The 20,486-nt window shown below is 39.8% G+C and overlaps 1 protein-coding gene across 1 annotated transcript; it reads right to left on the bottom strand.

Annotated features, from left to right (window-relative positions):
• Nucleotides 1–323: 323 nt before the first annotated feature.
• On the bottom strand, nt 324–19,957 carry MLYCD (malonyl-CoA decarboxylase). The gene is made up of 5 exons (XM_069868503.1): nt 19,474–19,957; nt 11,043–11,155; nt 10,584–10,740; nt 9,933–10,082; nt 324–1,285 (listed from the first exon to the last, which is right to left on the bottom strand). The coding sequence occupies exons 1-5, from the start codon at nt 19,942–19,944 to the stop codon at nt 752–754; spliced, it is 1,425 nt and encodes a 474-aa protein (XP_069724604.1). The 5' UTR covers nt 19,945–19,957; the 3' UTR covers nt 324–751.
• Nucleotides 19,958–20,486: the final 529 nt, after the last annotated feature.

Genomic DNA, 20,486 nt, shown 5'->3' with positions numbered 1-20,486 from the left:
TAGTAAACAAGCATAAGTGACAAAGTAACATCATTTCTATTGATTTGCTTTCAAAAGCAGAATTCAGCTGTGAAAGTGTGATGCTTTTACGTGCTGCATCTAAGAGCACAGCAGCTACCATTGCTTGCCGAGGAAGGGAGCCTCCGCAAGCAGCCGCCGCATTTTCTTACTAGACACATGATAACAGAAGGTGACAGAAGATCCAGGTGGATTACAAACCAGCATGAGATTCTGTTAAGATGGTCCTTCTGCTGTGGTGACACTGTTATCAAGGAGGGCTGCTAAGTGTAGGAAGGTACATGCTGAAATCCATAAGACATGACTTATTGAGAAAGTTTATTTTATTCATTTAAAGGTCACACATACCTCTTAAATAAAAACATTCTTTATTAAATTAAAAAATTACCAGTGCTGAAGTATAATATAAATATTTGGAAACTTCTCAACTGATCCCCCAAGTCATCACTGAACTGTAACTGACTGAGAGAATTTTACTCACCCTTTAATGAATACCTCCAACCCATTTGCACGGAACCCATGTCCAGAACTTACTGTGATTCAATGAGGTAAATCAGGTTTTGATTATTTGGCAATGTAAGCAAGACAATTGATAATCTAGATAACTCAGCATCCTGCTGTGCTTGAGAACATTTGTTTTATAATGGACATTCTCATTTAAATATAGACATTGCAGAATATTGTAGCTCTTTATAAGTGAGGAAAGCTCATTCTTAGTTTTCGTAACATTTAATTAAAGTTTGCTACTTTGCTGGAACTGAGACACCAAGGAAAGAACCTGCTCTGAGGCTTTAATCTGTTTAGTGCTCAGGTATGCTGCACTATTACTTGCTGTATCCTCTAAGAAATATCGATAGTTTACCATCATCCCACAAGAAGCAGAAATGCCTCGAGGGCTTGTGTCTGCCATCCAGTTTATCCGCCACATGACAGAGCCATTCTGAAGATGAAAATTTGCTACTGGATTAAGAGCATAGCCACGATGCTTCTCTCCATACAAATACCAGGCACAGAGTCTCATAAATGGTGAATGGAGTACTTTAACCAATTTTTCTGATCTCACCCACTCATTGTTATTTAAGAGTTTCTTTAGTGTTTCAGTAGTAGAGTCTCCTGTGATTTCAGAGATTTCTTGCCTTTCTGATTCTGTAAAAAGTTCATTTCTTTCCAGCTCTTTTGTTTGTGAGGAGAGCAGACCAACAAGCCATTTTGTGAATCCTGGTATAGGCGAAAGTGTGGAAAAAGCTTTTATCTGAGGAAGTTCTTTCTGTAGACAAAAGGAGAGAAAAAAAAAATCATTAGTTTAGTCGTGGTTGACAATGATAAGTTTGAGTGAAAGGACAGCTCATATGCCTTCCTCAACATCAAGCAAAGACTAAGGATTCTGAGAAAGTAACTGATACACACAGACACACACATAAAAAAAGTCACTCTGACAGTAATAGGTTAATGTCTAGAAAGCACTTGGAGCACTAAGAAAATTTTAATAGTGTCTAAATTACAATCCACACACAATCTATGAAAAAGTACTTAGTATTTACAAACACTACATTCTGGCGTAGTGCTTTTGTAGGCAGAAATAAACATACATGATCACATGCCATAAATAAGTTATTCAGAAAAATAATTTTTAATTTTTTTTTTTTAAATTAAACATGTAAGTTTCAAAAAACTTTAAATACCATTTATTTTTCATACATAACTATTATTTTTAATCAAGTGCAGTATATTATTCCAGTCTATGGCAAAATCAGGAGAGGTACAACTTCTAGATTTTTAGGGAAAGAAGTATTTCCTAAAGTTCTGAAAAAGGTTCTTTATACAGGTTGGCTACTTTTCACACTATTCGCAAACTATAAATTACGCTGATATCAAGGTATGAAACAGATGTTTACAGTAAAAAGCTTAATCACAGTTTACTAATTATTTCAAGCTAACAAAGCTTCTACTTTACACCTACTAATTTATGAGTAAAAACTGTTAACCACATAATCATGTAAAGCAAAATACCCATAAGGAAAGCTGTGTGTTAGTTTGGGGGTATATCAACATGAAGGATAAAGATCGTTAAACTCACCGTCACTTGGAATTAAAAAAATTACATCAAAAGTCAATCTTATTGAAGAGTAGTGGGACAAGGAACAGAGGGAAGTTGAAGCTAAACTGAAACAACCACAGTCTTGTTTTAATTACTGTTCATACGGGAAGCAGTGTTAAGAACGGAGATATTCATCAACATTACAGAAGCATTTTAATGTCAACAGAAGATTGTCTTTAAATGACTACATAATGCATTTTTTCTACTTTGAGTATTACCCAGATAAGCATTAAAAAGTCATCATCGCTCAGATAGTACCTTACACTAGCAAATGTTAATGGCACACATGCTGCTAGGTTGTTTGAATTGCACCTGCACTGTTGCATCCTCAGGTACCACTGCGCTCCACACAATGCTGCCATCTGCGTTCTGTTTCATGAGGATGCAGGAGCCAGGGAAGGCGGGCTGCCAGACCTCCATTACAGACTGGAGCCAAGTACCACTTTTAACAACGTTGATAAATGGAATAGTATTCAGCTCGTTATTTACAACATCTCTTTCCTTCCCACACAGAGCTTCCCAAACAGCTTGCTGCTGCTCTGTTGGCTTCTGGCACCATGACAGACCAGCCAGCTCAGATATACCACCTCTTCAGTTTTGTGACTTATAATTGCATGAACTGGATAACCTCACTTGCTCCCCTTATCTGAGGCTCTCTGGCTATTACACGGATATGTAAGCCAAAGAATTCTTTTTGGGGATCAAACAGGAACAAGAAAGGAAGACCAAGTTACAAAGAAGCCCCATTTCATCTCCTTAGAAAACTGGATAAAGAAAAAAGCAATTTTATAAAATCATTCATTTGTGTATCTTATTGAATGAAACAAGCATTTTTGTAATTGAAGATCATGACTGTGTCATATTCTCGACTGCTACAGCTACCACAGTCAAGCAGTGCAATACAAGTGATGTGTTGATCTCCTGTAACTTTTTCAAGTCTCCACTAAAGGATGGAATAATATTTTATTTGTAAGAGTAATTCTGAAGCATAACTATGTCACGATCAGATTTCATCATATATCCATTTCATAATAGAAAAAATACTCTCTGTAAACTACAGAAGGAAGATGTCTGTGGGCAGCAATTTCTGCTGATATCTTAGCATTCTTTGTACAGTTTTAGAGAATACATCATTTATAAGCCAGAAGAGTTTAGTAGGGTTGTGCCCTTACTACAGATCATGGCTACAAGAGGCAAGGATGTAGAAAACACATTTTAATTAAAAAGGATGTTGATTGGAGTAGACAGATCAGTCTTTTTAGAACAAGTCTCCTCTTGGCTTTTGCAAAAGAGAGCAATGACTACAATAAATTAAAATATATATATATGGGGACAGAAAAATGAGAACAGAACAAAGCAAATATCTTTGCCGTCCCAACTCCATGCTGAACAGTTTCCCATGGATATAAAGACTATCCACAAATCAATTCAAAGTAACTTTATAACATTTGAATACAGAATCAAATGCACTCACTAAATCTTCCTTTGATCACCTTTCATCTGCCCTTTCACAATGTTTCTCAATCAAGGATTATGCCTAACCACCACATCTGGAATCCACTTTTCTTTAAGGCAGCAGGATCTTAATTAGCGTGGTAGAGGAGGGGCATGCTCAGATGTCCCCTTGTCAGCTACACTCCCCTTGATTCAACACTAGCTCCCACCAAAGACACAACAAAACAAGCACAAAACCAGAGGTCTCCTGGAGGAGGGAGAAAAATGGCATAAAAATGAATTTTTCAAGGCTGGAAAAATACTTGAGAGACTTCTTCCTGGAGAAAAAGCTGATAGCTTTGCCAAGACATTAACAAGCAGCATCACTTGCTACCTTCGTGTTTCTATCACTGTACTGAACACTAACCAGTAGAGACTACTGTGACTGGTCATAGCTTAGCTGCCAAGACCGTCTTGCCGTCAAGCAGTTTGACCTTTTGCATGCCAACTCTTACTGCACCTAGATGGATTTCTGTCCAGAAGGGCAGGCCACAACTCCCTTCAGTGACCCAGAAACCTTCTGCCTGTTTACACAATAATGATGGAGGACAGCTCAGCAACTCTCTAGGATGTGACAGACCTATAAATGAACTTTAAAGTACAGAAACACAAACCAGTAATCTATAATGAGAAGTAACCTTTTCACATCAGCATCCTTAAGCAGCAGCAAGCTCCCACCAAACACACTGGATTTCAAAATGGGGTTTCATTCTTCTATGTCTTCATTCCCTCTTGTGTCTCGAGGTTCATCTCTAGTCCATAACACAGAGAACACAACAGATAGGGACAAAATGGTAAAAGTTTTCATATTAATGACCTATTCATGAAAAATCCTAGACGTGCTGCTGGAAAAAGTACAGATGTTACTATTGGGCAGTGGGGATGAAAAAGGGAAAAAAAAAGAAAAGAGAGAAAAAGAAAAAGATTGTTAGAGGCTATTTTCCTCTAGGTAGGGATTCAAGGAATACAGGATGTATTTCTTTTTGACCCAAAGATGGGATTACATTCCTTAAAAGTTTTCCTCTTTTTCCAACTATATTGCTCATCCTATAAAAATTGGTGCCTCTGAAAAGACATTGCTTAGGCCTCTTTCATGAGTTCTTCACAGATGTTTGGGGTTAAAACCTGAGAGGGGAAGAACGTCATTTGAGAAGCAGAACCACTTTTTTCAGGTAGAAAGAAAAACTGATTGGAACAAGAGAAAAGGCCGCTTAACACAAAGTCAAGTTTGGAAGTCTTCTGCACTGTCTCTGCTAAGAAAGCAGTTTTTGAAAATACTATTTTGCTACTGAACAGAACTAACAAACAGGGCTTTTCACACAGGAACTGAGGCAGGCACATTGTTTCCACAGTGTAACAATTCCAGTCTCATCTCCCAGCTTGCAAAGCCAAGAGTGTACCAATGCATCAGCCACAATGACAAAAGCGAGACTGAACAATTGCTTCCCATATTTGCGTACTAATCATAACCACTGCAAAGATCCTAATTAAGGAATTGACATTTTGGTTCCTTGTGATGTTGACGGTTCTTTATCATTCACTTTCAGGAGTGACCTATTCACCAAGCCCGACTCAAAATATTTATCAGGAAGTTAGTAGTTCCTACTCTATTAATAAATACTGAAGAAGAAATTGTGCATAATTTTTACTTCTTAGGACAGATAAGACATGGGAAACTGACCTCATTTTGAAGCTACAGTACAAACTACTAAATATCTGATAAATGCTTGAGTTTAGGAGCTTATCTGAGACGGCTACTTTTTGCAGAAAAATAAATAGATGCAGCAAAGAGTGCACATTTATGTTGTTGCTAAATTGATGTGCTAGTTTCTAAGGCTGTTGGTGGAGATCCATTAATGTTTATTTTCTTGTCAGAAACCCACACACCATTAGGAAACAGCTGCTCATTTTGGTTTGGGGTAGATTTCTGGGTTTGGTTGTCTTTTTTTTTTTTTTTTTCCATTGCAGAAAAGCACAGATAAATGGCAAGTGCAGATTTCTCCTATTATTCCTATCTCACCAGAAAGTGCTTTGCACTCTGAAAGCTGTAGTCCAAGGTCACATTTTTCATCAATGAAAGCAAAGCTGATTTTAGAAATTATGATCTCCCCAGGTCACCTAGATCAAATTAAGCGAGCAATTATCAGCAGCCCAACCAGAAAACTAAAATCTGCCGCCAATTGTTAAGCATTCTATGGAGTCACATAGTAGCTATCAGTTTTCTCCCCCAAATGACACAGGCAATAAAATTCCAAGCAGTTTTCTCAAAGACTTCAACACAGTTATCTGTGTCTGTCATCTAGAGACCGAATTGCTATGATGTACCTTCTGTGTAGCTACAGACCATTTAGAGTGGCTGCAAAGACATTCTGAATTAAATGTCTAATGAGAAATCTGTCTGTCTAGCATTAACCAGCACCTATCACCTTACCAGAAATGCATTTGCCTGCTTGTTTTCTGGTACCCAATTTGGGGTTTGTTTGTTTTCTTGCTGGTTGTCTGAAACTGTTTCAAAATCCAATTCATTTCTAGGAACAATGTAAGCTTAAATTTAAGAAATACAAGAGATTATTTCCGTTGTCTGCTCCCTGCTTTATATACATTAATACAACCAAGAGATTACACAGAATACATAGGTAGCCTATTCCCAGACTGGTACAGGGAGAACTGGGACCAAAGTGGTATCAGTGGACTAATAAATTCATCTCACTGCTTACCCAAAATAATCCAAACAGGAGATGCTCAGATAACAACAGACGCCTGTTTACAAAGCCCTTCTATATTATTTGTGTAGAAACTTTTGTCAAGCAACTACCAAAAAAAAGAAAAATCTCCTATTTAGAGCAGCACACTTGCTCCCAGGATGCCCTTTATATGCGACACAAGCTACGTCCCTGAGGTTCTATTCTGATCTCCATTATATCCCTCCTCTTTACTCAATTATATTACAATACCTGTGGCAAATGCCAAATCATAATGTCTAGGTAGAGATTAAGGACTCAAACTGCTAACTGTGCACATTTAAAGAGATGAAACTAAGGATCCATTTCTGTGCTTCAACATCATACGTCCTCCATCTGCTTAAATTAGTGAAAGACTCAAAAGCAGGGGCCATTAACTTCTACGCGTGCCTCAAACTAACAGTGCTTAACATTGAGGGTTGTAATCTTCGCCAGAGCCTCTTCTGCTGCAGTTTTCCTAACGGTTCTAATAAAAACCCATTTGTAAGAAATACCTTCATGAGGCAATCTGCACTTGACATTCTTTGAAGGTGAGAAGTGCTACCACCCTACTCGTTTGTGTTTAGCACCGCATGTGACCAGTTCAGGCAAATTAGCAAGATTTCTAAAAAAATAAGCTCTATCTTAATTGTCTATTAATGAGATTTTAAGGAATCTGGTACCAACTGAATTTATATATGCCACTTCTCAGTGCAAATACCTGCTAGACTGATGTGTCAATATAGTTTTTTAAAATCTTCCCAAATAAAGACTCCAATGGTAAAGAAAAAAAAAGGCTATTAGCATATCCCTAGCTTAGCTAGTGTCTTTTTCTGATCTAATGATATACATTCATGAGAGATCCAATTTGGAGTTTTCCTTATGAAGACTGACAGCTAAGAATTCGGGTTTGAGGTTACAATGGCATTTACAAGTAGAAGTGTCAGAGCAGGTTAAGTTAAGGCAAGTAAGATAACAGACTTTTTCCTAGAGGATAAAAAAAAGTTTTAAGAGTTTGCAGCACCTTGGGAAAATGTGAATTGAATAACATTCTGCAGATCAAACAGATGTCCACAAAAGTTAACTCAAACAAGTTATACAAGTGCAACAATTCAAATATAAAGAAAAACAAAATTCTCAGCCCCTTCAAAAGGTTTCCTCCTCCCAAAGCATTTTATTATCGGTCAAATTAAGGAGAATCTCAGCTTACATAAGCTGGAACACTTGGTGATTCAGCAGCACTTTAAATAAGGATTTGTTTATTGCAAAGCCAAGCAAAGGTTATCTAAAGAATCCTCTTCCTATCAGAGACCTCAACTATCTATTTTAACAAAGGCTGCTTGAAGCTTTCTTAATGAGACGTAATTTTTGACCCACGATTTTTTTGCTGAGGCTACATTGTTTCAGCTGCTGTCACCGAGTCAACTCAGCACTACTGCTATATCATTTGTCCCTTTTAACGTAAGTGACAATAATGCTGCTCCAAAGAATTATGTCCAACCTGAACAGGGACAACCTTGTAAAGTCCTTTGCTTATACCTGAACAAAGAGAAAGAGAACACATGTGTAATTAATACACTAAGGTAGGACTTTCAGAATTTTGGGAGATGGTTAAAACAGGCTGCCAAGAGTATTAATTATCATATGCCCTGCTTTTGCACCGAATAATCCAACTTTGTAGAAATTTACTGTGTAAGTATTTTGGAGCTGAAACACACAGGGCTGCTCTCCACTGAAAAGTCAACTGAGACGGAAGACAACATTGACAACAAAAACTGAATGACTAGGCAATACAGAAGTGCATCAAATAATTCTGATAACAACCACATAATGATTTAGGGTCACTTCACAGATGTAAAATATGTAATGGGAGATGGTTTTTGCAGAATTGAAGAACAATACTCTAGAATGAAGAGGAAGAAAGCAGGAAGAAAAGAAAAAAAAAATTAACATCAAAGAATGGAAAAAAAACTTACGGAACCATACCCACAAGGATAAACACTCCTTGATTATCCTTCATATCTTTCAGCCTGAGACAATAATTTTATGATTAGAATGTATTCAAAGGCATCTCAGTCAAAGTGTTTCCTATTCATCATGTATTTGATGAACACCAAAGAAGGGATGGATTTTACAACACGGAAATATAGAAACTTTGCCCTAATTATAAATAAGAAACATTTTTCTGTTGGGACACATCAAATTTTGGAACTTGTCCATAGATTATCTAAGTATGATGTATTAATTTTCCTTTATAACTCACATATTTTCTAGTGTTGTAAGCAAATCAGTGATGGACAAATATGTTGTCAATAGGTTTATTTTATGACAGCAACTCAATTGTCCAGAAATTATTTTTCAGATGTGAAAGCAGATAACTGCATGAACTTATACCAATTCCCCCTCAGTCAAGATCAGACAGATGGCACAGCCTAATTATACCTGGACTAGTGCACTTTAGACAATTAATCTAAAAGCCATTTGAAAGAAAGAAGCGATAAAATTCAGCCAAAATATCTGTTAAAAATAAAACAAAATAAAAAACTACAGGGCAGTTGGTTATGATTCCGTAGTTAACCAATCAATCATTTTGTAGCAGCAGAAATTTCGTGCAACCAATTTCAAGTTATTTTTAAGTAGAACTGAAGTTCTAAATCGCAATTTTCCAGACATCATTACTAAACCAGATGTTGGAACAATGAATATAAAAACAAGTAGTTGTCATTACTTTTAAGTGGTAGCTTTGTTAATAATTTAAGTAGTAAAAACTGTGACTGTCTCTTTCACACCACTCATATCTAAGTAATGGATTTTAATTCCTTTCTCCAATTGCTTGGAAGAAGGTTCTACAATAATTTCTCAAACTATCGACCATAATCCCACAGCACGCAATGATATTTATACATAAATTCACAGAACTGATTCGCATAAAATAGCTCTTTCCTGCGACTTTCAAATGTTAAAGACATCTTCTTAGCTATATTGTAAAAAATGCCTGGGCAAAGAAATAGCGCTCTCTCTTTTTTCGTAATAGACGCATTCAAGGCAAGTACGCAAAACTGCACACACAACCAGTGGCAATTCAATATAACAAACAGGCAAATTAATTAATGTACAAGAAGTATCTTTGTTACTGCAGCAGGTGTAAGATTTTGAAAAAAGGAGCAGTCAGGTATACTAAGGAAAGAAAATGTTCATCAGAGGCCTGGAAGGAAGCACGTTAGCACCCACTCTACTGAAAGACAGTGGTGAATCATATAATGCACCACATTGCAAATACAGCTCTAAGAAAACCATCTTTAATAAAAATGTCCTAATTTGACTTTTGAACAACCTAAGCACATGATGAGGCAAACACAAGTAACTCATGCCATGCTTACCAACTATGTAACAATATTTCCATCATGCAGATATTAACCAACACAGAAATTATTCCAACTCTTTACACATCTTCAAAGGCTGATCTGGTAAGAAGCTACAAGTGTACGAGAAGACCTAGCAGCTCCTTGATTTGAGCAATGACACAAAATAGAAACTAAAACAGCAACGTATGGGGAGTATACTGGCCAAAGAGTGTCTTAAGTACACCCTGTCACACCTACCTGCAGCTCTTTCACAACCCGCTTGATGAGGTAAGTCCCAAGTTCCACACCTTGCAGTCCCTGCTGAGTCAAACTGATTGAGTAGAAAATTGCTGTAGTAATTTTGTCTGTATCTTCCATTTCTAATGGCGGCACTTCTTTCACTATGGCCTGGGAAAAGAAGAATTTTTCAAAAAAAGTTTGTAGCAGTTACCATCACCATTATGAGGGAGGGGGCCTTTCTTTTTAACTTTCAAATGGGTTAACACTTTCCCTCACTGCCTTATTTAACACCCTCTGTGAGAAACAACAAAAATCTCATCAAAAATTAGAAAGAAGAGCTGCTTATCCATTAGCAAGCGCAGGAAATAACTGTAATGTGGTTTAAAATTTTCAGAAGTAATCACAACCACTTTGAAGTTTTAATCTCATTTGTTATTTTTTCTTAAATATTTCTTGTTCTTCTTCCACTTGAGCAAAACCCCAAAACTACAACTTATCTTATAACACAGGAGACACACTCAATATCCCTGTAATTTTTAAGTGCCAACTCTCTCATATCTTAAAAAAGTGGAAAAAAAACCCAACCCCAAATTATAAGAAGTTACAGATTTTAAAAGAACATTGCAATTTGAACACTTTGCTGGGGCTTAAATGCATCAGTGACCGTACCTGGATGCTGCTGGAGATATCACTGGTTAGTGCAACATGCAAGACTATCAATGGTTCTCCTGGGATTGCACAATGAGAAAAAAAATAGCATCTTCGATATGATCCAACTCGACGCTTCATATCAACCCAGTTTCTAACAGGATGCACAGCTTCAGAACTCAAAGAGAAAATGAAAAAAAAAGTAAAATATATTTTTTTCATTTAAAATCAGAGGTCACCTGCCAGCCCTATAAGGTCAGTACTTTTCCCATTGATCACAGAATCACAGAACTGTAGAATAGTTTGGGTTGGAAGGGACCTTAAAGATCATCTAGTTCCAGCGCCCTGCAGCTATTCCTTAATTATACTTTGCCTACAATTCAGAACTGAAAAGTAGTACCTCAAAAATAGTGGACTTGTGCAATCGCACGCACTTCACCACCTTTTCATCAATGAGTAATAGCAACTTTTAGCACTTACTCACTAATTTTCTGGAGTACTTCACAAGGCGACTGCCAAGTGACCCGTTCCAAGTTTAGGAATCCCGTTGAAAACCACTCCGAAAGCATGTTCTTTAGAACTCCATTCATTTCCTGCAAACAGAAGAAAGATGAACTTACCTGTTAAATAAACTAGGGAGAACATATGAATATTACTAAAGATAACCTTAATTATTTCAAACTACAACAGTGGGAAGTTCAAAGAAACTAATGCATCTGTTTGAGACGATCAACCAAGTAATAGTCCAACTTTCCTCACACAGGACTAAAACAATGAAAATGTTTAAAGACACTATCCTGCACCATGGTACACATTACGCTTGTACTTTTGACAGATCTCCAAGGCACATAGAATATCTACTGGAGGTGACTGGAACACAAAGCACATTTAGGCATCAGAACTACAAAAATGCTTCAGTTAGGACTTCAGCATGGATTGTACAACTCAGCACGGGAGCTGTATATGCCCACTCAGCACGATAAATTAGCAAATGAGTGTCTTTGAACAGGATGTAGATAAAACCGCATGCTTTACAAAATTTTTCTTCCCTATAAGTAGGAAAATTCTTGAGCAAGAAAAGCAAAAACAGCAGCATAAATCTACAGAACTCAAAAATTATAACAGATTTGGAACAGTATGATACAGAACAGAAGCCAACTGTAATATCAAATACTTTCAGAAACATTCATTGTAATACTGAATTTTATATTCACTATTAATACCCTGCTGCCTATACCATTACAAGATTTTCCTGTCTACAATTCATTGAGTTTAGAAAGTATTCTTTAATGCAGCACAGCATGAATATCCCTTAAAGAGATTCTAGAGCTTATTTTTCGTTCTCACACTTGATTTGTACACAGGACACAGTGTGATACAGCATCAATTTACAAACAGGCTGATCAGAAACATAAGCTTACCCAAAACTAACTAAATAACCATTTACTTAAACACAAAAAACTCTTCACCTTCTATTCAGACTGTTGCTAAATAACCACCACTGTACATAAAATTGACAAAAATTATGCTCCAATGTACTTAAGGTTGCTACATGTAACCAAAACAGCAGAACAAAAAAGACCTATCCAGGAAAAATTTACTACTTAAAACATCTTTCCAAAACTCCTTCTAGTCTTACTAAATTGTGCTAGTGAAATACATACATTTTTGTTTGGCACCTATCTTTATGAAGAAATTGCTACTACAGGAAGCATCTGAAAGAAAACAGCCATTCACTTGCACAGAACACTTCTGCCATGCATGAAAACTTTATGCTATCTTTCTGTATTTTTTACAGTAGCAGCCTCAAATAGGTAAGAAAAGAAGAGGTTACTTTTTGAGGCACAAATTGACAAAAACTTCAAATAGTGAAAATGTCAATTGCATTGTTCCAAATACACGGAGTATCCATGAACACGAGGTCAACTCTCCCAGACTTTTTAAATTAAATTTTTGTCAGACTTTCTCAGTAGAGCCCTCTTTCAGTTATACAATAAATTGTACTCAAACTCGTCTGCCAAATTGTACACCCACCTGCACTTGTACTACCAAGGCCGAACCAAGCCTGCATTTGCTACTAAAAAAGAGTTAGTTAAATGAATATGAAACTGAAATAATGCAAACAAAATTCACCTTAAGTACATTTATAACGTAAGCAATCCCCACTGGTAAAGAATGGGAGGCACGTGGCACCAGCATAAAAAAAGAAACCTCTGAAAAACACACACATATGTGACTATCTGCTACAAGCACCACTGAAGAGTGAGAGAAATGAAGGATCACGTTAACCCAAATTCACTCTAAGAAGAGACAGTCTTCACAATTTTTCATTGGTGTTTTGATTAAAATGTTCCTGCCTTCTCTGTCTCAAGGTAATATCATCCTACACAACAGTAGCTGTGGGGAAGTAACATAATAAATGACATCGAAAAGGACCAGATTAACTATGTCAAAATTTTGCACCTAGGACAGTTAAGAGGGGGATTTGCAGTACACCTTCCCCTAACAGATGGATCTATTGCACGTTTATAGCAAGTCTGATGCTTTGGGGGACTTACTGGACACATATGTTAAACCCCTGCTGCCTTACTACCTCAGAAGAGCAAGCTATTTCTACCATATGACACTATGTGAAAAATGTGTAATTACTGTTGGCTCAGGGCACTTCATCACTTGACGCACTCTGACAATACATCATTCAAACGCATTTAGAGTAGCTGTAATCTATACCAGCAAACTGTTTTTGCTGATGCTTCTGGGCTAGCGGATTAAAGCAAAAGCAGCAGGTAAAACAAGGCATGCTGAAAAGAGCCTAGAACTGGCTGCATAGCAGCACCTACAAAAAAGGTTCTTTCTGGCACAGCCAAGTTTTGCTGGAATTGCAACTCCTGGGCAGTACAACTGAGCAGGCACTGCCCTGCAACCTCAAGACTTGCATCAGCAACAGTTTTACTTGGAAAAGCTGAATTTCAGTTCAAGTACTCCCTCATATCTCATACACAGATTTGCCTTTCTCCTCTCTCCCCTCCCTACAGATCTTCTCTTGAATCTTAGAGGTATAAGGGTCCTAAGAATGTATATTTTGATTGGTTTGTTTATCCTAGCCTTAAGATACTCCCCTTGCGAATCCTTACTTCTGCACAGCTCTGAATTTTTTAGAAAATAACCATAAATAATTTTGGTCCAATATCCCTTGGTGTAGCGAAGGTCTCCAGGTACTTCAGGATTACCTTGTTCTGTTTTCTTTTGCAAGGGCACAACGTAAGCCAGAAAAATAAACTGGAGTTGTCAGATCTGGGGTCACACTAACAGATTCCTACAGCTCTCTTGTCATCCATCTGCATTTTGGAACATCATTTCAAGCTGCAGTCTAGCAGCTAGGGGGAAAACTGCTGATGGCTGCACTCCTGCTAGTCATTATTTTGAACACACTGCTCTGCATCTATTGGCAATAACACAGCTCAGATGGCAACGAGTGCCTTGGGAGAAAGCCAGGCTTGCCACATAGATACTGGTAAATCTGGAAAACATAGGAATCGGATGAATTTTGCTTCTTTAAATCACCTACAGGTTTAACAAGCATGTTCCATACAATGGGACGTAATGATGCCCAGCTGAACAGAACGCTACTTTTAAAGATGCAGAATGTATTACAGAGCTAATTTGGATCCAGGATACAGCTGTACAAATGCAATGCAACTGCAACCAAAGAAGACGTGCATCAGATGTGCCTTCAGCAATAATTTTGGAAGACAGGAATATTGTTTATGGGGAACTACAACTCAATTCAAAACAACCTGTCCACTGTAAATAATCATACTTTATAAAGCAACAGGACAGCATCCAAACCAAGGAATTAGGACACTTCCAGTTGGAAGGGACCTACTATGATCAACTGGTCCGACTGCAACCATGTATGCTGAAAAAATGTCTTAGCACAGAAGAACATCAAATATTTTATATTATCCAAAACTGTGTTTAATTCAAGACATCTGAGCAAAATTCTGAGTTGTGTTTACACCCAAGTTTCTGAAAGGCTTGACACCAACAATGACAGGGTCAAGTTACATTCTTATTTTGTAAATTCAGTGGTAAGTAAATTTTTATTTGCATTTCAGAGGCCTTTCATAAAATTACACCTCCAACACTTCATTAAAAAGGAAAAAAAGCACATATTTATTATTCAGCATCTCCATTTTACATATGAGCAACAAGACATACTCAAATCAGTACTTATAATTACCGGCTACACTTCAGTTTCTATTAGCCAAGCATAATAAACAGTGATTTCTTTTGTCATTCCGTGTTCTTGCTACAAAACAGCAAATTATAGGCTCACAGGGACCTTCACATCAGGTCCCTACTTATTGGGCAACAAATGGGAAAACTCTTATGAAAAACTTAATTTTTTTTTTTTTTTAAGAGAAGCCGCCTCTCTTACGAGGGAACTACTTCAATTTCCCTCTCAAACTATTAAAAAACAAAATACCCCTTACAATGAAAATTCATATGCAGATACACATAAACGTAATACGAAACAGCAGTAACTAGCACCCCATGCACATCAAACACACAGCTCAAGTTATTGTTAGTTGCTGGTTAGATATCCGACAGGGCTACAACACGAATATTCTGCCAGACTCACAAGAGTTGAGACTTCCATGGCTTCAGAATGTTTGAAGTTTTTAACTCGATATGCTTCACTTGGGCACACTGACCTACAGACCTACTCTGATAAGTGCCCATCAGCAAAATGGGATTCAAGTGTGACACAAACAAAAGGGGATTGCTCTGCTTTTTCTGTTTTTTTTATCGCTAATGGTAATTACTGCAGTGGTAACAGTAATGCCGAAAACTTCCCTGACCCTTGTGTTTAATATTGTTTGTCTTATTCTTAAAAAAATCAAAAATTTTTATTTCCATGCCTCCCCATTTTTGCTCATTTAGAAAATGAGTAAAGTGTACACAAGCATTTTCAAGCAACTTAATCATCTGTATATATTATTTTATTGTGATTTATTGAAGAGACACAAAATAGAAATGCTTCATCAACAAATATCTAACAGTCTAAGCTACTTATGTTGATATATATATTTTGAGGAAATAGAAAAATATTTTATATTTACAACACAGCAGAGGGTAATCCTTGTTTTAACAGATCTCTCAGAATGCAAAATAAAAACTAAGGACTGTCTAAAAAATATTTTAGACATTTTTGGGTAAATACAAAATCCCAGTAGGCCATAAAATGTATTCTGTAATTCTCCTCCAGCATCAGACTCATTTAATTTTATGCCCACATTTCCTTTTTTCAGTGTAGATACAAATACACAGAAGTTACAAAATTCTTGTTTCATATTTGCCTTTATATATATTATAATTTAAATTAAATCTACAATAACAAAACAGCTCTACATGACTTCTGATAGGTGAATACTAAATATTTTTTTAAAGAAAAACTTTTAACTTTCAGTTGTTTCCCTAGTTAAGGGCTTCTTCAATCTTTAAAGCAAATTGTTTCAATATTTTGATTCTCTTTACAGCCACTGTTTCACCTGAGCAAAAAGATACCTTAATTCACTCATGAATCCTCACCAATGAAACCACAGTTCTTTCAAGACAGTACAACTTGGTAAAATAGATACTTATTTATAGATAAATTTGACAAAAATACTATCTTTTTCATTATCTTTCGCCAGCAAGTTGAACCTTCCACTTTTTCTAAACCATATAGAAAGACAAAGAGTATTTTAAAAGCAATAGTTGAAGGATTTGCTACCTGAAATAACAACACTGTGAATTTTTCACCAGTCTGTATTTCAAATGCTGAAACTGAGTAAGCAAACAATATATAAAAAAACCTCACGAGGAAAACACTGGCACAGGAAAAGAAGTACTGCAGGTGAGAGGGTTCTGTGCAAGAGGAAGAACCACATTCAGAAAACTAATTTTCAACAAATTTCACTCAGTGCATTGCAAGGGCTCATCAGTAAGTCAACTCACTGATAAATACGTTGGAAAATGTGCCTGTCATTTGGCAGAAGGAAGGAACAGAACAATGAAAGGAATTAAATTTTTGCTCTTTGATTATCAAGAAACTTGTGTCAAGAGCTTTCGTCATGTTTTACGCAAACACAGAGACTTGTACTATATCATAATAAATTGTCACTGAAGATACCTGTGATTTTCGTGTCTCACTCTAGGTGACTACTCTGTCTTCTAATAATTAACTTTCATATAAACTAAACCTTACTGGCAACATATTTCTTCCCATTGCACAACACATCATTTTATGTATTTCCAATGGATTGTTCAAGGTTTATGTTCAAGGTCTATGGAATTCTTCCAGTAAGGTACTTACCATTCTTCTCAATTTCTTTTAAGTCAGCTTTTTCAACTCAATTTGCCTTACACTGGATCCTTACAGCTAGGGCACTACGGCTTCTACTTAATGGACACTGATAAAATAGTCCAGTGACTTCAGTGCTCAGACTCTTTACAAGCCTAATAATGAGACACATTTAGGAGTGCAGCACAGCCAGGCACGTCACACAGTACATAAAATCAGATTAAGTTAGGCATTTGCATTTCTTAATCTACTTTAAACAGCAATTCAACTTAAGAAGAGATTTATGAAAGAAAACTGAAGATATGTATAGATGGAATAACTGAAGACAATACTGCATCACTTTGCAGTTCATCATCTATTTTGTTAATGATTCAGGAACGGTTAAACTAATGAAGAAACAATCATCAGCTACTCTGAAATTGTCCACTACGAGATCTCAAAAGGTCTCAAAATCTTGGACGCCTTATAGCAGCTTTCCAGTACTGAAACGGGGCCTATAAGAAAGCTGGGGAGGGGCTCCGTATCATAGCGTATGGATAAAATGAGGGGGTAACAGTTTAAAGCTGTAAGAGATGAGACTTAGATTAGATACTAGGAAAAAATTTTTTACTGTGAGGGTGGTGAGGCACTGGGTAACCATGGTTAACCAAGAGCACTGACATCAACACCATCTTTTTCTTGTCAAGCCATTTGGACCTGAGTGTCAACAAACAAGTTACAGACAGTGCATTTGACCAACCCACTGTCTTTTCTCATTACCTTCTGGGAAGTCCTGTCACCTCCTGCCACTGTCATCAGCTACATAGTTCCTTCCTCCACACCCATGTCACCGCCACCTTGCTGTACCATGCGACCACTCATGTTCCAGCTCACCTATTTTCTACACACTACTGAGTTAAGTCACGACAACTCTATCCTGCTGATATTCTTCATCATTAGCAGGACACAGCTGCTATGTCATTTTTGGCTCCATATCAGACTTGAGAGTCACGCCACTAGAAGTCACTCCTGCAGCAAGCTTATGACATATCTTGGCAGCCCAACATCAGCTGCCGTGTGTTACACTATGTCAATATCCACTTCACTCACTGCCCTAACACCAGCCCTTGACAGACCAAAGCCCAGCCTCCTGCTATTGCTTCCCTTGGGAAAACCCCTTACTTCACACCATGGGCCCCTCCCTTCCTCATCTGTCAGCAATGCCAGCTCCTACCGGTGCCATGGCCTGTGGGATGGGGCTTGGTTCAAGGCATGCCATGGACCTCAACAGCGAATCCCATTCATGGGCTGCTTTTCAGCCCAACGTTGAGCATCTCCAAGCAGCACCATGAGCAAGAGTCCGGAAACGACCTCAGTTGGAATGGACCCACGAGGACATTGCAAAGCCCCCTGGCTGCTGTGAGGGCCAAGGACCCTCCTGTGAAGTCCCTGGCCCACTGCAAGGGCCCTGCTGTGAGGGCCCTGGGCTCTTGTGAAGCCCCAAGGCTGCTGTGAGGGCCCTGGGCTGCTGCAAAGCTCCTTGACTGCTGTGCAGCCCCTTGGGCTGCCATAAGGGTCCTTTGGCTGTCTTGAGGGCCCTTTGGGCTGTTGTGGAGCCCCTTGGCTGCTGTGAGGGTCTTTGACTGCTGCAAGGACCTTCCTGTGAGGGCAATGGGCTATTGCAAAGCCCCCTGATTGCTGTGAGGGTCCTTGGCTGCTGCAAGGATTCTGCCGTGAGGGCTCCTTGACTGCTCTAAGGGTCCTTGACTGCTGCAAGAACCTTCCTTTGAGGGTAATGGGCTATTGCGAAGCCCCTTGACTGCTGTGAGGCCCCTGGGCTGCTGCAAAGAACCCTGCTTGTTCCCGCTGCACTGGAACAGGCTGCCCAAGGAGATGGTTGAGTTACCATCCCTAGAGGTATTTAAAAGATAGGTAGAGGAGGTGCTTAAGGTTATGGTTTAGTGGCAGATAGGTATGGTTGGACTCGGTGATCTCAGAGGTCTTTTCCAACCTGGTGATTCCATGATTCCATGATCAAGTCCAACTCCTGTCCCAGCATAGGACAACCCCAAAATTTACACCATGTGTCTGAGGGCATTGTCCAAACGCTTCTTGGATGCTGTTAAGCTTGGCACCATGACTGCTTCCCTAGGGAGCTGTTCCAGTGCTACACCACCCTCTAAGTGAAGAAACTTTTCCTTATATCCAACCTACACCTGCCCTGGCACATCTTCCTGCAATTCCCTCGAGTCCCGCCATTGGTCACCAGAGAGATGTATCACAGAATAACTCATAGAACCACTAGGTTGGAAGAGACCTCTTGGATCACCGAGTCCAACCATAAGTGATGAGCTCCTCCTCCTTCCCTTGGGAAGAAGCTGTGAGGTCCTCCCTCAGTCTCCTCCAGGCTGAACAGACCAAGTGACTTCAGCCACTTTTCACATGACTTTCCACCTAGACCCTTCACCAACTTAGTGGCCTCCTCTGGACGCTGTCCCGTAGCTTGATAAGAAGCCCAAACCACATCCCCTGCGCCTGCCCCAACTCCCTTTCAGAGCCGGTCACCCCCAGCCGGGCCCTCACCTTAACATGAGGCCCGTCCAGCGCTTTGCTCGCCAGCCCCTCCACCAGGTCGCCCCTCAGCTCCACCAGGAAGCGCAGCCCGTCCTCCAAGCGGCCCAAGTGCTGGAAGAGACCCCGGTACCGGGGGTTCAGGTAGTACCGGAGCCTGTCCTCGGCCTGCAGCAGCGCCCCCGGCTCCCTCTGCTGCTCCTGGGCCTGCAGCACCTTGGCGCTGAACTCCGCCACCCGCGCGTGATCCACGCCGAAGTCGCGGGCCAAGCGGGCGAGGAGCTGCGCCCTGGGCGGCCCTGCCTGCAGGCCGCGGTAGTAGCGCACGAACTCGGCGCTGCGCAGCTCGGCCGGAGGCGGCGCCTTCTCCTTGGTCTCGTAGGGCGGCAGCGGCGGCACCGAGCGGCTCAGCAGCTCTTCCATGCCCGTCACCGAGCCGCCGCCCGCCAGGCCCCGCCGCAGCCACGGCCCCAGGCGGCTCATCCCGCGCGGCCCCCACAGCGCGGCCAGGCCGCGGCACCGCCCCCGCGGCCGCAGAGCACGCCGATTGGCTGGCGCCGCAGATTGACAGGCGCCTCCGCCAATCGCAAGCGAGAGGGGCGCGGCAGAGCCGGGCGGTGCGGGCCGCCATCTTGAGTGTGGCCAACAGGGTTGTTGTGCCCCAAGTGCAGGACCGGGACTTTGGCCTTGTTAAACCTCCTGCCATTGGTCTCAGCGCAGCGGTCCAGCCTGTTCAGATCCCTTTGGAGCCTCCCTACCCTCCAGCAGATCAACACTTCCACCCAGCTTAGTGTTGTATGTGAACTTGCTACGGATACATTCAATGCCCTCATCCAGGTCATTGATGAAGACGTTGAACAGGGCTGGACTGGAGAGGAGTGTGGTGGGGCTGGGGCAGTGTCAACGCGCTGGGCTGCTCCTGCTTGGCCACCCAGGGCTACTTCATTGCTCAGGGCGTTTCTGTCCCTGAATGCACTTTCCCCTAGCCTTCACCATGCAACCCAGTAGCCCCTGCATCTTTCTCA

The sequence above is a fragment of the Phaenicophaeus curvirostris genome, chromosome 14, assembly GCF_032191515.1.
Source record: "Phaenicophaeus curvirostris isolate KB17595 chromosome 14, BPBGC_Pcur_1.0, whole genome shotgun sequence".
NCBI classification, from domain to species: Eukaryota; Metazoa; Chordata; class Aves; order Cuculiformes; family Cuculidae; genus Phaenicophaeus; species Phaenicophaeus curvirostris.
Note: the sequence above shows the minus strand (reverse complement) of the source record. Positions and strands in the feature narration are given on the sequence as shown.

What these genes read in the sequence shown, in the direction of transcription:
- MLYCD (XM_069868503.1), bottom strand. Translation starts at nt 19,944, where the DNA reads ATGAGCCGCCTGGGGCCGTGGCTGCGGCGGGGCCTGGCGGGCGGCGGC. An exon ending in TGGACGGGCCTCATGTTAAG is followed by an intron (nt 11,156 to 19,473) that starts GTGAGGGCCCGG and finishes TTCTGTTTGCAG; the next exon opens with GAAATGAATGGAGTTCTAAA. An exon ending in ATATCTCCAGCAGCATCCAG is followed by an intron (nt 10,083 to 10,583) that starts GTACGGTCACTG and finishes TTCTTTTCCCAG; the next exon opens with GCCATAGTGAAAGAAGTGCC.